Raw genomic sequence first — 17,575 nt, 5'->3', positions numbered from 1 at the left:
TTTTTTCTTTTTTTGGTTGTGTCCGTTAGGTGGAACAGTGCAGGGTGTGGTTTCTGACTATATGGGGAAGAGAGCCCCAGTGTTGGCCGTCAGTCTTCTGCTGGCTATGGGAGCCCTGGTGGGCTACAGCCGTGAGTAAACACACACTAAACTACACAGAGTTACACACTTCCGAAAGTTTCCAGTGATTAGTGGGCTGGTCACATGACCACTTTAATATTGAATTTACTATTTAAACTTGACTGGTGTCAGGTCAGTACACCTGTTCAAAAACACTTTGTCAGTACAGTCCAAGAGTTCTTTTATCTGGATTTTATATTTCCTCCCCAAAAATACAGAGTATTTTTATTTATTTTTTTGGTCATTTGCCACAGAAAGTTGATCTGGACACAAGGTTTAGTGGGAGAAACATTTCATCACTCATCTAAGTGACCTCTTCAGTCTCAACTGACTGCCGGTAGCCCCACCCTTATAAACAATACAGTTGCATAACGACTGAAAGAATGATCAGTTTCATATGCAAATTGCCGTGACCATTAACTAGAGTTAAAATGGCCATATGTACTATTCACAAAGGATTTGAGAATGGCTGCAATCACAGCATTATGATGGCTACAGATGCATTATAGTGACCCTGACAATGCTGTGATTGCAGCTATTCCCTGATCCTCTGTGAATAGTACACATGGCCATTGTAACTCTAGTTGATGGTCACAGCAGTTTGCATATGAAACCGATCGTTGGTTTCGGTCGTTATACAACTGTATTGTTTATAAGGGTGGGGATACCTGCAGTCAGTTGAGACTGAAGAGGTCGCTTAGATGAGTGATGAAATAAAGGTTGTTTCCAGATGAACTGATTCAAGTTTCTGTGATTTCCTTACCTGGATTAGTGAGCATACATCAAGACTTTTTGTCATTTGGTTTGTTCATGTACACTACCGTTCAAAAGTTTGGGATCACATTGAAAAGTCCATATTTTTGAAGGAAAAGCACTGTACTGTTCAATGAAGATAACTTTAAACTAGTCTTAACTTTAAAGAAATACACTCTATACATTGCTAATGTGGTAAATGACTATTCTAGCTGCAAATGTCTGGTTTTTGGTGCAATATCTACATAGGTGTATAGAGGCCCATTTCAAGCAACTATCACTCCAGTGTTCTAATGGTACAATGTGTTTGCTCATTGGCTCAGAAGGCTAATTGATGATTAGAAAACCCTTGTGCAATCATGTTCACACATCCGAAAACAGTTTAGCTCGTTACAGAAGCTACAAAACTGACCTTCCTTTGAGCAGATTGAGTTTCTGGAGCATCACATTTGTGGGGTCAATTAAACGCTCAAAATAGCCAGAAAAAGAGAACTTTCATCTGAAACTCGACAGTCTATTCTTGTTCTTAGAAATGAAGGCTATTCCATGCGAGAAATTGCTAAGAAATTGAAGATTTCCTACACCGGTGTGTACTACTCCCTTCAGAGGACAGCACAAACAGGCTCTAACCAGAGTAGAAAAAGAAGTGGGAGGCCGCGTTGCACAACTGAGCAAGAAGATAAGTACATTAGAGTCTCTAGTTTGAGAAACAGACGCCTCACAGGTCCCCAACTGGCATCTTCATTAAATAGTACCCGCAAAACACCAGTGTCAACATCTACAGTGAAGAGGCGGCTGCGGGATTCTGGGCTTCAGGGCAGAGTGGCAAAGAAAAAGCCATATCTGAGACTGACCAATAAAAGAAAAAGATTAAGATGGGCAAAAGAACACAGACATTGGACAGAGGAAGACTGGAAAAAAGTGTTGTGGACGGCTGAATCCAAGTTTGAGGTGTTTGGATCACAAAGAAGAACGTTTGTGAGACGCAGAACAAATGAAAAGATGCTGGAAGAATGCCTGACGCCATCTGTTAAGCATGGTGGAGGTAATGTGATGGTCTGGGGTTGCTTTGGTGCTGGTAAGGTGGGAGATTTGTACAGGGTAAAAGGGATTCTGAATAAGGAAGGCTATCACTCCATTTTGCAACGCCATGCCATACCCAGTGGACAGCGCTTGATTGGAGCCAATTTCATCCTACAACAGGACAATGACCCTAAACACACCTCCAAATTGTGCAAGAACTATTTAGAGCAGAAGCAGGCAGCTGGTATTCTATCGGTAATGGAGTGGCCAGCGCAGTCACCAGATCTGAACCCCATTGAGCTGTTGTGGGAGCAGCTTGACCGTATGGTACGCAAGAAGTGCCCATCCAACCAATCCAACTTGTGGGAGCTGCTTCTGGAAGCGTGGGGTGCAATTTCTCCAGATTACCTCAACAAATTAACAGCTAGAATGCCAAAGGTCTGCAATGCTGTAATTGCTGCAAATGGAGGATTCTTTGAAGAAGGCAAAGTTTGATGTAAAAAAAATCTTATTTCAAATACAAATCATTATTTCTAACCTTGTCAATGTCTTGACTCTATTTTCTATTCATTTCACAACATATGGTGGTGAATAAGTGTGACTTTTCATGGAAAACACAAAATTGTTTGGGTGATCCCAAACTTTTGAACGGTAGTGTATGTCCTGTGATACATTAAACTCTAATAGCACAATTTATGTAGTTTGCAAAATGTAAGTCAGGCTGGATGACATTTTGTGGCCAGTCTGAACATCCAACGAAGAAAGATCCTCTTATTTATCTTTACGCATGCTCAATAATCCAGGTAAGAAAATCAAAGAAAGTTGAATCGGTTCATCTGGATACAATGTTTATTGACAGATACTACATTTCATCACTCATCTAATTGACCTCTTCAGTCTCAACTGACTGCAGGTATCCCCACCCTTAAAAACTATACACTTGCATAACGACAGAAACCAACTGTCAGTTTCATATGCAAATATGGGCGATGAAGCAGTGGAGGTAACCATATGAAATTACAAAACAACTCTACCCTTTGCAATAGGACCACCTGAACACTGACCACGTGTGTCTGCTCCTGAAGCTGTCTCTTCAGTCCATGTACTTCACATACAGGGGGCAGTACTATTGGCAGAGGCATGGGTGCACTATGGGTTCACCAGTCTCACCTGTAGTGGCCAATTTGTATATGTAGGAAGTGGAAGAGGGCTCTGATGTCCTATCCAGGGACATCACCTAGCCATTGTTTCAGATTTGTGGACACCTGGGTTAAAATTAAATTTCAGGATATACCACATTTCACCGACCACATTAACTCTGTGGACAACCACATCAAGTTTACCAGGGAGGATGTGAAAAACGACAGATTAGCCTTCTTAGACTGTGAAATTGCAATTGGTGATGTGGGACATTTGATTTCTGATGTTTACCGTAGCCAACACATACTGATCAGTACTGAAGGTTTGACTCAAACTAGGAGTCATCAGGACGCCGTACCACCGAGCTGACAACGTCTCCACTGACACAGTGGCCAGGGAAGGGGAAAAATCCCACATTAAACAAGCCCCGTTAAGTATGTTTATCCTAACTGGGCGTTTGTCAAAGTTAGGAAGACACCCAAACAGTGCAACAGCCAATCGAAGAGAGGAAAAGGACAAAAGCTGCCTAGGTATAAGCCAGTGGTGATTCCGTATGTGGCGGGAGTGTCGGAAAAGTTGAGACGTGTATTTTCCAAACACCACATCTCAGTTGCTTTCAAGCCCCAAAACACGGTACTCCAGAAATTGGTCCACCCTAAGGATCGGGTCCCCCAGCACAAACAGAGCAATGTAGTGTACGCTGTTAAGTGCCAAGGGGATTGCTGTGACTTGTACATTGGGAAAACGAAACAGATGCTGGCCAAGAGGATGACACAACACAGGAAAGCTAACGCGTCAGGCCAGGACTCCACAGTCTACACCCATCTATAGGCCAGTAGCCACTCTTTCAAGGATGAGGATGTGCACATCCTTAATAGGGAGGAACGCTGGTTAGAACGGGGAGTCTAAGAGGCCCTCTATGTGAAGAGGGAATGACCATCCTTGAACCGAGGGGGGGTGGTGGCTAAGAGTAAATCTGTTACCATTTTACAATGATGTGATTGCAAACATTCCCAAGTCCTCTGTGAGTAGTCCACATGGCCATTGTAACTCTAGTTAATGGTCACGCCCCTGTCTGCATATGAAACTGGTTGCTGGTTTCGGTCGTTATGCAATTGTATTCTTTATAAGGGTGGGGACACCTGGAGTCAGTTGAGACTGAAGAGGTCACTTAGATGAGTGATGAAACGTATCTGTCAATAAATGTTGTGTCCAGATGAACTGATTTAACTTTGTTTGATCCTCCTATCTAATTTATCCCTTTCTCTGTCTACCTTTTTCCACCAGACTCACCCAACGACCAGGTGGTAAATTCAGTGCTTCTGGCCACCACTGGCTTCTTCATCGGCGGTCCATCCAACATGATCAGCTCAGCCATATCTGCTGACTTGGGGAGACAGGAGGCTCTCAGGGGCAGTCAGGATGCTCTGGCTACAGTTACAGGCATAGTGGATGGATCTGGGAGTATAGGGGCTGCTGGGGGACAGGTGGGCTAAAACAATATAACACGCATGCCAGAAGTTTTAAGTTGTGCTCTTTCCGGCCCAGGACGCTGTGATTTACCTCCTATGTGAGGACATTTCTATGTCACCATCACTCACACCAGATGTAGGACTGACCCACATGCGTCCTTCTCAGTTGTCGTTTCTCTGTCAGTTGTCATTTAATGATGTCATCAAAATTAGAGAGATATGCATTCTGTACTAGGCCTAACAAGCAGTGTGAATGCTCCACTGGCTCAATTCTACTACTACTTTTGGATGCTCCCATTAGGGGTCGCCACAGCGGATCATCCGTTTCCATTTCTTCCTGTCTTCTGCGTTTTCTGCTCCACTGGCTCAATTAATAACCCAAATATAAGCTTTGTGTATCTATTACTATTATGCTCTATCTTCTCTTTGTAAGCAAATTGTTTAGTTCATATTTCATCAAACTTGTTGGTTAAGAAACAACCAGCAAAGGAAATGTGGCTCCAGGGCACAAGTACTGAATTTTCACACAAAGCAAAGCAGGTTTTGACCTCGGTGTCAACTATGCTCTCGGGTTGTTTTTTTTGAGGTCACCTTACCTGGGTCAACCCTTCCACACAGACAGCTGACCCATAGTTTGTTCCTCCTCTGACGTTTTCACCCAAAGTCCTGCTGTTTTCAATTACAGTGTACAGAATAAGAGTACGCATGCTGCTGTGGACTGCATATGGTATATGCATATAATCCTCATATACACAAGTCAGTAGTATAGTACTAGTGAGGGCATTGCCATTGCTTTCATTCCCTATCCATGAGCAATTATACAACTAAGGTTAACACTACTACCTAACCCTTATTGTTGCTCAATTTTAGATTTTACAATGTTTCAGGTTCTAGGAAGATTTGCAGTTTATAGCTGTGATGCACACGCACACACACACACACACACACACACACACACACACACACACACACACACACACACACAGTGGTTGTCTTAACCTGTGTCTTTACCTGTCTATTGTTCTACAGTACTTGGTGTCCCTAATTGAGAGCAAGTTGGGCTGGATGTGTGTTTTCTACTTCTTCATAGTCATGGTAAGAGGATCTTGCAGTTCCATGAGCACATACACTTCCCTATAGGTGGCCCCATTGGGAAATGAATTGATAACCCTAACAGTTTTTGAGCATTGTTCTGTCCTTTAAGATGTACAGGAACACAATGTTAAGCTACAGATATCAGCTGATAGCAAGTCTCATTCCAGTCCAACGAAAACGCAAGTCTCTTTGCCTGTGACGTATTACTTAAGTATCATATCTGGTCAAACAGTATGTGTACACACCCCCAAGTTCTAACCTTTAATCTAGGAGTTTATACTCGTGTGCTGCATGTCATGTTTTTATCTCTGTTTTATACCTTTGTTTTTGTTTTGTTTTTTCTTTGATAGCTTGATGTGACCTGTTTCTATCCCTTTATCAGTAAATTTTAATGGACTACTGCCACAGGCTCACATAGTGTATTCTTTATTGTATTGCATTGTGTTCATAATTAACTGCACTGGATTCTGTCTCATTCTAGCTGGTTTAAGGCCTGTATGTTTTTTATGCATTGCCTTGTCAACAGCAAGACCTGCATAGTTTGAGACTGTTTAAATGAAATTAGAGGAGAATTAATGTCAACTATAATGGACTTAAGTGATGGTGGTGATGTGTGTGTGTCTTACAGACAGGGGGCAGCATTTTGTTCATCACACCCCTGATCTTCAGGGAGGTGCAAGCCATGTGGAGAGACAGACAGGCGCTCAGCCACCAGTTGTGAGAGCTAGAACATCTTCCTGCTTCATCATTTCTATCCCCAACTCATAAGGTGACATGGTTGTCTGTTAGCTGTCCAACCCGCAACCAACACACTTCAGGGGACGTAGTGGTTAGTGCCACAGTTTTTTAGCAAGACTTAATAATGAGTAAGCAGACAATCCTGTCTGTTCACTCACTGTAAAGTCCGTCCAGGTAAGAGTGTCACCTAAACACCTGGAATGTAAATGTAAAATATGAACATAGAAATTCCACTTGTACAAAGGCAGAGTTTTAGATATCGATTTGAAGTGCCTGATCGGAAGAGGCTAGGGGTTGAATATGGAAAAGACTGTGAGTAAGGCCAGCCTTTGGATTCAATCCACACAGGAGTGATCACGGAATGCACTATTATTTATTATTGATGTAATGAATGTAAATATTTGACTGTTTTTTTTTTTAATGTTGATATACTTGAGCAAAATTAGGTGAATGTGGCTTTTTACACTAGGGTCTTCAACCTAAAGAGTCAGGAAGTGACAGGGGAGGTTTGGGGGTTGCGTTGACCTAAATAATGTGAAAAAACTTATTGTATATAAATATATATATATAAGCGACTATAAAATCTCCCTGTACATATGAAATTTTTTTGTTTCTTGAAATAATATCACACCATTTAGGCTTCTTGAAATGGACTCAGTCTGACAAAGAAATGAGGGGAAAATAAGCATTTGATACCTCTAGTCATATGAACTCAACTCTTATTGCCACACCAGAGTTTATTTAAAGCAAAAAAACTCTGTTAAACTGGTCCTGGGTTCGAACCCCAGGTTTCTCCAAACTTGGGGGTCATCCTCTGTGTGGAGTTTGCATGTTCTCCCCGTGTCTGTGTGAGTTTCTTCTGTGTACTCTGGTTTCCTCCCACAGTCCAAAGAAATGTAGGTCAGATGAATCGGCCATACTAAATTGTCGCTAGGTGTGACTGTTGGCTCTGTGATGGACTGGCAGCCTGTCCAGGGTGTCTCCCCGCCTGCCGCCCAATGACTGCTGGGATAGGCTCCAGCATCCCATGACCCCAATTGGGATAAGCGGCTTGGATAATGGATGGATGGATGGAAACTCTATAAAAAAGAAACAAATTAAATCCATGTAGAGCAGCGGTTCCCAAACTTTTTAGGCAATGCACCCCCTCCTACATCCCGACCGGGTTGGTGCACCCCCAATCACCCACACCGTCAAAGAAAACCGCAACATAGCTCGTTCATAGCCGCATTAAAGGCATCAAGTTTAATTACGTACAAATAATCAGAACACACTATTCAAGAGATCACAACAATGTGCTGTCACATTTGTATGAAACTGAAACTACACTAACAAAGTTTCAATAAATTGCAACAAAAAAAAAGTTGCACACAAGCCGCCACTTTTGAAGTGCACAGGGTGGGTGAGGCGAGGACACGTGCACAGGCTCAGAGGCTGATAGGCCCATCGTGAGAGATGATGGGGAAGAACGCTGTCATATTTTCAGCCGCATTAAAAGGAAAATTGCATCAAGTTTAACTTAGAGTTAACCATACATAATATAGCAGCTACAGAAATTAGACCAACAGTAATTTGAATCAAATTGCAATAAAGTTACACATGATGTACCACGTAAAGAACAGACTGACTCACGCGTAGGCTCAGAAAATGATTACATCATGACACCACCATTACATTTTTCCTCTCGGGGTGCGCACACTACACTTTGGGAATCCCTGATGTAGAGGGAAACAAATCTGAGTACTGTAAATCTGGGAATGGTTATCCACAAATGTCAATGCAGCAGTTTTGGTTTTAAAGGGAGTTTTAGAGTTTGGATTAGTCTTAATTTATCCTGATGTGAAGGTCTGTCAATCGATCCAAAAATGCCTTCACCAGTGTTTGGTTTATTTCAATACAGTAGGTATAGGTTATTACTGAATGCTATCAGCTATGGTGGTTATGTAGGTCTCTGTGGTGGAGCCCAGTTTCTTTGGAAAAACCCTACTTTATGTCTCTGTTGCAAAACAGGTGGGAAACTCTAATGTCTGTACTTGGTTTCGCCGAGAAACTCCAAGCTGAACTGTTAATAAATGCACGCAACTTCTGCTTCTATATCCCAAGTACAAAAGGACTCTCAGTTTGATGTCAGTCAGTCAAAACCTTGATTTAGGGCGTCTGGTTAGCATAGTGGTCTATTCCGTTGCCTACGAACACGGGGATCGCTGGATCGAATCCCTGGTACCTCCGGCTTGGTCGGGCGTCCCTACAGACACATTTGGCCGTGTCTGCGGGTGGGAAGCCGGATGTGGGTATGTGTCCTGGTTGCTGCACTAGCACCTCCTCTGGTCGCTCAGGGTGCCTGTTCAAGGGGGAACTGGGGGGGAATAGCGTGATCCTCCCACGCGCTACATCCCCCTGGTGAAACTCCTCACTATAAGGTGAAAAGAAGCGGCCGGCGACTCCACATGTATCAGAGGAGGAATGTGATAGTCTGCAGCCCTCCCCGGATTGGCAGAGGGGGTGGAGCAGTGACCGGAACAACTCGGAAGAGTGGGGTAATTGGCCGGATACAATTGGGGAGAAATAAAGGGGGGGGGGGATCCCAAAACAAAAACGATTTAAAAACTGACCTGTTCTTCTACAGGAGTCATTAGAAGCTGTTCCTTGACCAGTTGTATTAAGTGTATTGTAGTCTTGATTCGAGACACTATAAAGCCTTGTAATTGGGAGGGCAGGGTCCTCTCTATTCTGTACATGTAACGCTGACCTGTCAATCATTCTACCTTCACCTTCTGCTCACTGGAACATGAAGCTGTCTTCTTATTAGAAGTCACAAAGAATCCTGCTGAACACATTCAGACACACGCACGGTCTCACAATTTATCCTCTGCCCCATCCTGGTTGCTCACATATCTGCCTTTTAGCGTATACAAGGAAACACCAGCCTTTAAATATCATAGCATGAAAATAGTGTGGTCACAGGTCACATTTCTTATCAGTCTGTAGCAGAAACTACACTTGTTTACTTGATTCTTCAAGGGTGGTAGTTTGTTGGAAGAACATTTCACTGTAAATCTGACCTGATAATTTTCAATCATGTTGTGTTTGATAACATTTGTTACTGGAAATACTTGTATTGGTGTGTGACCTCTCAGAGATGAGGTGGGAAATTACCGAGTACCACCATCCATATGATTGTAAACATTTTGCCACGCCTTGTGAGTTTTATTCACTCCACCAGCTGCTTTGTTAGGGAACCAACTGTTGCTCAGAGGTCGTATGGAAATGTAAAAATCGAGTTATCTGCTAGAATAGTGAAAGTGGTGGATTTCAGCAAGTTTCTAGACTGTGCCAGTTGGACGGAAGAGGTAATCCTCTGTTCTGGATGTAGATTGATGGACTATTTCAAGTGCTTTGGAGAATTTTTATTGTTCTCACAATCACTTATATGAGACGGGGGGGGGGGGGGGGGTCCTTATGCTGGGACTGGAGACAGCTTTGTAAAAGTGGAGCAATGGTATTGAAGATAGGACTTGTATCTCTGCCATCTTGAGAAGTGCCAAGCTGACGAAATGGACTGTATATAATGTATATGATTGTATGACTCAATCTGTGGTGTATGTTTTTATTTGCTTTTTATTTATGTTCACTCTCCCGAGTTTTAATTATTGTGAATGTGATTCCTGTTTTGAATAAAAGCAAAATTACCTTTTGATAACTTTTGCTCTTATCACTTGGAGAACGCCCAGCAAGTATTAGAAAAAAAATGATCTAGCAAACAGTAATTGGTTAGATAAGAGATTATTGCATGTTATTTAGTGTCTAATGTATTTTGCATTTTTTTTTTTTTGCCCCCTATTCTCCTCATATTCTGAAAAGAGCCTCAACCCAGTAAAGGACCATTAGCTTATAACATGCTGTACTTGGCTGAAGAGGGTGACTGAATCTGATTCACTTGCTTTTTTTATGGAAAAGTTGCAATACTTATCTATGATCACCAAGTTGTGCTGGTTCTGCAGGATGAGTAGCCTCACGTTTACGCTCATCGGCTGTCATCCTCATCAAAACAAAACATCAAACTGATAGTGTGGTTTACGTCAGTATCATTTATTAATATTATATTTTGAGCACACTGTAAGAAATTAACTATACAAAAGGCAACAGTGCACCAACAAACCAGTAATGGAATCTCTTTATATTTTCTATACAAATATTGCCAAATCAGATATTCTGTTCCCGTACAGTTACACTTCTTATAAAATGTCGCAAAGACATGACCCCGTATTAAATTTCCATAACATTATTGCAAAACTATATGCAAAGATTACCGTCCACTCATGCACATACAACATAAGGAATACTATATTTTCAATGTAGCTGTGACAGGTAAATTTGGAAAGCAATATTTGTCTATGGCTCAGTGAGGCACAGGCCGCAGGCCAGATTTGGACAACCAGTTCTCATTAGATACAACTCAATTGGATAACTTTCATCTTTAATGAAGATGGTGAAGCCATGACCCTGGCCTTGACAATGCTGTAACCTTCAGGAAACTGGAGCACTGTTGTAATTTTCCCCACAGTTGGTTGAGGAAGGGAAAAGAAAAAAAAAACCCATGATGACTTTAACAAATGCCTTTGGCGTTTCTAAGATGGAGGGAATTTGTTGGCGTAAGTGTATATAAAGCCTGCGGTATATTTTACCATTCAAACCTGCAGCCTATGCCTCAGTGCATGACTTCTGCAGAGTTTGCAGGGACATTACGAGATTCAAACCACTTAAACTCTCCAGAACACCAAAAAAAAAGATAAAACTCTTGTCATTATCTTTAAAGTAGTGCAAAGATATATTTTTTAAAAAACCAAAAAACAGCAACAACACAGTTAGTTATGGCAAAAAAAGGGGCATTTACAATTATTTCCCTACAAAAAAAATCAAAATAACTTAATATAAACTCTTAAAAGATTCGGCTTGAACACACTGAAAGGATAAGACACACAAACACACACACGCAAATGACCATAAATGGGCAAAAATAATCAAGTGAACGTGTAATCTAAACAACTTTAAAACATGATTTGAACTTAACGAATGGGTAGTGTAACCCCACAGAGTAACGGAATTTAACATGGTGTTGACAGGATAAACCACAGAAAGAGAAATACTTAATTTTTACATAGCGACTCAGGCAGTTGTCGAGAGAGAGAGAGAGGTAGACTCTGAAGGGACTGCATAAGAGTAGTGAAAAGTCGTGCGTGCCACGGGCCACTTTGACACAAGTGGTTGGAGACTTCACTGGTGCAGAACCGCCTCTACTCCCTGTTCTGTCTATTTCTGGGCAAGCTGTCAAAGAAAAGGAGGTCAGAGAGAAAGAGCGGGAGAGAGCGAGCGAGCGAGTGCCAGAGACAACAAAGCTCTTTGGCTCCCCAAAGGGGCTGGGCGTTTCCTCTGCAGGGCGCGGGGGCCTGCACGCTGACACACTGACTCCTTTACCTGATGTGAAACTCTAAACTTTGAGCCAAGCGTCAAAATCTTTTACCACAACAGAAATAAAGACCCGCGTCCCACCCTGCTTGTCTCTGCCCCTCCATCTCCCTACTCTCCATCTTTGTCTGTGGATGACAAGACGCAACTGCTGAGCTGGAATGGCTTTTGTATTTCACTTTCTAATTTCAAAATTTCCGTAAAACCTAGCACAAACATTTTGCTCAGTCGCATGATGAGGTAGGCAGTAATCCAGACTATGGCTGTTTATCCTAATAACAACAATTACTGTTAAATTAAACAAGAAGTAGACACTTCCTACTTGACTGCTCCCTTGGCGGATGGCTTAACAAGTAAGGTTCACTTTTAGGTCTAACAGGAACCCCAAAAAAAACACAAAAAAAACACATCAAATGTCATGTCTAGTCGTGGGTTTAACCTCTGTAGTGTATTTGAATGTGATGTACCGGAAGAGCGTGGTGGGTTGGAGACATGTTGCAGCCCACAGCTTGTCGTAGAAGCGGCAGCCAGTCACCGACTTCCATTTGATGTCTTTCTGTGGAAATAGCTTGGCTAGTTCTCTTTGGTTCAACTGCCACAGCTGCTGCGACGATTCATTTACGATGTGCGAAAGCCTCAGTGTCCATGCACCAATGCAGACACACACACAAGCAGAGACGAGACGTACGCAACACACACAGCATCCTCTCCTGAAGCTGCACCAACAACAGAGGTGTGACGCAGCTCGACGCTTCATATAAACTAGACAGGAAAAGGAACTGCGTTTGATTTGTCGGAGCTGCGACACCGATATAAACCACTCTTTATAGTACTGACACTACATACCCTTCAGAGAGAAAGAGTGTGTTCAAACCGCTCGGTTTGCCAATATACAGAGACAAGAAGTGGAAAATGCTACATTGTTAAAAGCATCAAGCTGACAAAAATACAAGTTGTCATAAGGTATTATGGTCCATTACCAAAAAACAAAAAAAAAAAAACCTGTATAGGTTTTTACAACCCCACGGTGCGAATAATACAAAGCAAAAAAAGGGAATAAAGTTATACTTCCGGCGCAAAGTATAATTTGCATTTTCTGTACGATTTTGCTTGCCTTCTTAGGTTTGATGGACAGAAGCCAAAGTTTTTGCATTTCCAAACAGAGTGGCAACGGTGGAGTGTTCTTCAGCCGTAATGACTTCAATTTTCAACTCTCTAATGTCGGGGCAGTGGCACAGGTTTCCACAAGCACCTTATTTTACCTCATTTTGCACATTGCTTACGCCTATTTTCATTTTTTAGTTTTATTTTGACGATGATCTAGCATCGTGAACAATAAATAAATACTGTATGAAAAAATATTATTACTACTTTGCAATTAAGTCCCTGTCGCACAGGCACAGTCAGATTACCTCATTGTTGAGACTCCACCGTTGACCTCTGACCAAGAGCTAATCACAGTCGTACTGCTAATTTGACCCTCGCTGAAGTTTTGACCCCTGCTCCGACCCGTGTGGGCAAAATGCTTTCGGAGCCGTGGGGTGAGACTAAAGATGAGGTGTGGAGTGAGGCCGGGAATAGTGACCCTTCTAATTGAAACACTCCCGTGAGCTCAGCGAGGGGGAAAGAAAGGGATGGAGGACTGAGGTCAGGACTTAGAAAAACACTATCCGAGCCCCTCTCAGGAAAGAATTAACCTCTTGTGGTCCAAGACAGGCCTTTAAGAGGTCAATTCAGAAAGAGTGCACTCAAATAATTTCACAGTATAATTAAAAGCTGAGAATATAAGCTCTGAAAATAGCATATAAAATATTGAACAATATGTACAAAAACCATTTCAAAGGTCCAGGTTTAGTTAACTGGGATAATTGTAGCTTCCTTGTGCTGAAACAAATAAGGTATGTGGTGTCGGAGGAGTTTTGCAGCCCCTTTTGTCTGGAGTCTTATGAAAGTCAGTTAAAAATTGCTACATGTGTATAGATTTATATAGTATTTGTGATATGACAGTTTTCGCAATGTGAGGTGATTTGTAGAGGCTTATTGACCACAAAGTGGTGCAGCAGTGGGCTCTTGGTGGGTCTCTACAGCCGAGTCGACCCTTTATAATTCAGAAGCCTCCTTCTCTTCACCTTGAAGAAATCTGCAGATAGCAAAGGGAAAGGGAGAGAACAGAAGTTAAAAAATTTCTGAAAGGGCCAAAAGGTTAGCATCTAGGGCTAAATCTAAATGTCATAAGTTAAAAAATGTAATTATACAGTTTGGGCTGCCAGTAGAATGGCTCATACAAGCACCTAACAAGGTTTAAGTCAGATTTGTGCATTCTTCCATGTTTAGAGCCTAAAAAATGAAGACGCTTGGGGTTTATGAACACATGAAGAGAGAAACAGTGCGGACCCCAAGAACGGCTTTCACCAGAAAATCAGAATATACTGATCCCTATTTGTAACACTTCCCCATGAACGTATTTTGACCACATAATTGTGTTTTAAATCAATGCAGTCGAATTTATTTTTGAAGCAGTTTTCACCAATAGTAGGGTAAAGTGATAGAGTCAGCCTCTAGTGGTAACCAATTAACAAAATAAATTTTACAACCATTTTTTATATATAATTTGACGATTTTCATTGCTGTGTATGGTCATTCCAATAACTATGCTGGTTTGGATTTCTATTGATTTTTTGAAAATTGATCAATGGAGAATAGGGGCGCAACCACAAGAGGGTGTAGATTTTTACACTACCTCCCTGTGGGCCCAGTGGGGGGACTGACCTGTGATTATGGCTTGCTTGCGTTTATTCGGCCGTTGGAGAATGTAGCACCCCCTGGCGGTCACCTCAATATATTCATCCCCAGAACTGGAAGAGCTGCTGGAGGCAGGGGAGCTCTCTCCCGATGAGGGTCGCCTGGGGGTCTTTGGCCAACCTCCGGACCCGGCCATGCGCCTCACTGTACAGCTGCGGTAAAACCGAGGGACATCCTGGTACTTCAGCTCCTCCCACTCCATGGTGGAGCCCTGTCCGGGCCGGTCGCTCTGGAAGTCGAAGTTCCACCGCTTGTTAGCCACCTCCACACTCATGCAGAGCAACCTCTGGAAGTCCTGCTGCAGCTGGTGGTGGTCCACTGGCCCAAACAGGTTCCTCCGTACTGGCCCCACCTTCAGCTTCAGGTCCTCTATGCTGCCCAGGCAGGGGACCTCTGAATCAGACACTGCTACTGCTGCTGTTGATGTGGATGGTGTAGCCATTGCCATGTCCCTGTCATTTTGGTCCCATCATTTTGATCCAACAGGAAACACACACACACACACAGGGCAGAGGTTTAGTGTTAGGCCTGTAGAGTTTCAATGAGGTGATCTGGATTTTATTGGCTCGAATAACATGAACACACACAAGCCATTAAGGGGTAAAACACACACGTTTGACCTCTTTGAGCACTTTTGTGTTTTTACGTGATCAAATACACGTGTTCTCTCTGGCCTGGTGGGTAATTACTCCAAGAACAGGTAATACTGAAAACCCCATCAAATAAAATCCTCGTTCGCAAACATCAAAATTAACCTGACTCCTCCACCTGCACGGGTGTCTCAAGGTCAGAGGTCAACAGTAAAGGTCACACGGAGAAAACATTGTCCACCTGTGAGGGGTGTTTTAATTAACTGTGAGAACAAAAGTCCCTAGTGCTAGTGGACCTGTTGAATTTAGAGGGACACGGTTTTAACATCTGGAATGTAAAATATTTAACACACAACACTTTCTGCCCAACTGACATTTTACAATGTCACCCCACCGAGAGTCAAATAATCACTTTACCTTGTGGTCAATAATTCATTAAACTTTTTTTCCCTTTCTTTCCCTTGCCCCATAACAAGATTGGGAAACACTTAGGTTTTTTTTTTTTTTTTAATCCAAACATTTTATCTCCACAAAATAACGCTTGACCCCTGGCAGTTGAATCACTAGAGTTCGTTTAAACGACCCTTAATAAACTTAACATGACCAGAGTGGATTGCCACACAAAATAAAACCCTCCTTTGTCCTTGTGAAAAATGTCCATCCAAGTGCATTTCACCCCATAAACTGTAATGCATCCTTACTGATCTGCCCTCGCCCCCCTCCCCAAAAAAGCAACAACAAAAATCTAATCCAAACACTTGAATACTTGGTAAAGGGATTATAGGGTAGGGGGGGTGAGCGTTGCGCAATTGTTTTGACATCTCTCCCACACTAACTTATACAACAACTTACATAGCACCCCTCAGTTGTGTTTACAAGTTATTACTAATTTTCCAAGGCCGTGTGATCCATAAGTGCCTCCGGGGGGACGTCAGAGGGTTGATAATGGGAGTTGATGCAAGCCACTGCCCTCGTCACTACGCGCGTCCGATTCCGGAGCGCGCGCAAATGAAAAGTAGGTTACGGCACGCACACCGGGCTCTCGTTTGTTCTGCGTGATTACTTGGGTCTTCACTGTCGCAATGTGTCGAAAAGTAGCTTAAAAATACTTAAGATATGTTATACAGAGAGAAAGAGAGGGGAGGGACAACTTTAAACCTGTCTGCGTGTTTTTCTAACTAACTTTTGACTCCAGTTCCTCCTCTCCCGAGTGAAAGTTGTTTGTGTCGGGAGAAGTGGGCGCGGTGTGCGGATCAGGTTTCCTCCACAGCGCCGTGGTGCCCGAACATCCAAGTCGCGACCAACAACAACCACAGTACCCCTGCAGTGGGGGGATCTTCACCCCTATAATGGACCTTTACTAACACGAACTGTCCATTTGCACGAAAAGAAAACCCCCCATGTTATTATTAATAACAACTTAAGACATCTCTGAGGTAGCCTTAGATGTCGATGGTGCGTGCAGAAGCTGCCCGATGTGACGCAGTTGAAATGACTGCACTGCCCACAGGATCTGGGTTAATGAGATGCGACACACGAAACGGCACACATTTTGATCTGAGAGCCCTCGATTATTATTATTTTGGGTTTGTTTTTTTTTTTGATCGCCGCAGCCAAATGGTGTTCACTTTGCTCGAAACGGACAATTAAAACACCGTCCCTGGTACGTTTCAAACAGTTCACGAACAAAACTTTGCGCTGGGGCATCTTCTGATCTAACCGGCTCAGAATCGAGCAAAGCAGATCAAACTCAAAAAGCCCCACACAAAACCAGACAAATAAGATAAAAAAGGACATCACAGAACTTATATCCATAAAGACAAAGGCATTCGTAGTTGACACTTACATCGGCGTCTACGTCGCAAAGTCAAATCCTGAAATCGGGAACAGCGAACTTTCCGGCAATGGGAAAAAAAACAAAAAAACCCAAGTGAAGTATCGCCTGCGACAGCGGCGGAGAACAGTGTCGCCGTGTTTCTGACAGCCTCATACGAGTCCACGGGGAAACAGTGTCACGTTGAACAAGCCCGTAGTAGTCACGACCCACTGCCGAGTGTTTTCCCGTCTCCTTTATCCGCGGCTTACTCGTTATGGCCCTAAAAGAAAAAACAGGCGAGGGGGAGGGGGAGGTCCTTCGGAGAAAGGTAGTCACATGGTCTCCATCAAAACAATCGCTGCTGGAGCGTTGCCAGGGAGCAAACAAACGTTGAGAAGACCCGTCGTCCACTTTCGCCAGATTTACACCATCGCAATTAGATGCGATCGCTCAAAAGTCCTCCAAGCACATCGCGGGCTGGCGTTGCATTGCAATAACCAAAATGCGTGCGACCCCCCCCCCCAAAAAAATGCAAGAAAAAAAACACCCCGCATACAACT

At 42.9% G+C, this 17,575-nt stretch overlaps 2 protein-coding genes across 2 annotated transcripts in view; one reads left to right on the top strand and one right to left on the bottom strand.

Moving 5' to 3' along the window:
• Nucleotides 1-10,062, top strand: part of slc37a3 (solute carrier family 37 member 3) — a 33,450-nt gene extending 23,388 nt beyond the window's left edge. Inside the window, exons 11-14 of the mRNA XM_056275628.1 lie at nucleotides 30-131; nucleotides 4,324-4,523; nucleotides 5,538-5,603; nucleotides 6,232-10,062. Of these exons, the coding sequence (XP_056131603.1) occupies nucleotides 30-131; nucleotides 4,324-4,523; nucleotides 5,538-5,603; nucleotides 6,232-6,324 (461 nt within the window). The 3' untranslated portion in view covers nucleotides 6,325-10,062. The remainder of the gene's footprint in view (nucleotides 1-29; nucleotides 132-4,323; nucleotides 4,524-5,537; nucleotides 5,604-6,231) is intronic.
• Nucleotides 10,063-10,352: 290 nt separating this feature from the next.
• cdkn1d (cyclin-dependent kinase inhibitor 1D) lies at nucleotides 10,353-17,297 on the bottom strand. The gene is made up of 3 exons (XM_056275627.1): nucleotides 17,046-17,297; nucleotides 14,577-15,061; nucleotides 10,353-13,947 (listed from the first exon to the last, which is right to left on the bottom strand). Coding segments are annotated over exons 1-3 (546 nt in total). The 5' UTR covers nucleotides 17,048-17,297; the 3' UTR covers nucleotides 10,353-13,888.
• Nucleotides 17,298-17,575: the final 278 nt, after the last annotated feature.

Source organism: Lampris incognitus, chromosome 3 (assembly GCF_029633865.1).
Source record: "Lampris incognitus isolate fLamInc1 chromosome 3, fLamInc1.hap2, whole genome shotgun sequence".
In the NCBI taxonomy this organism is placed as follows: Eukaryota; Metazoa; Chordata; class Actinopteri; order Lampriformes; family Lampridae; genus Lampris; species Lampris incognitus.
Note: the sequence above shows the minus strand (reverse complement) of the source record. Positions and strands in the feature narration are given on the sequence as shown.

Excerpts from the sequence above, each read along its gene's own strand:
- cdkn1d (XM_056275627.1), bottom strand. Across the intron at positions 13,948-14,576 it reads CAAGCAAGCCATAATCACAG|ATTTCTTCAAGGTGAAGAGA; the intron begins GTCAGTCCCCCC and ends TGCTATCTGCAG.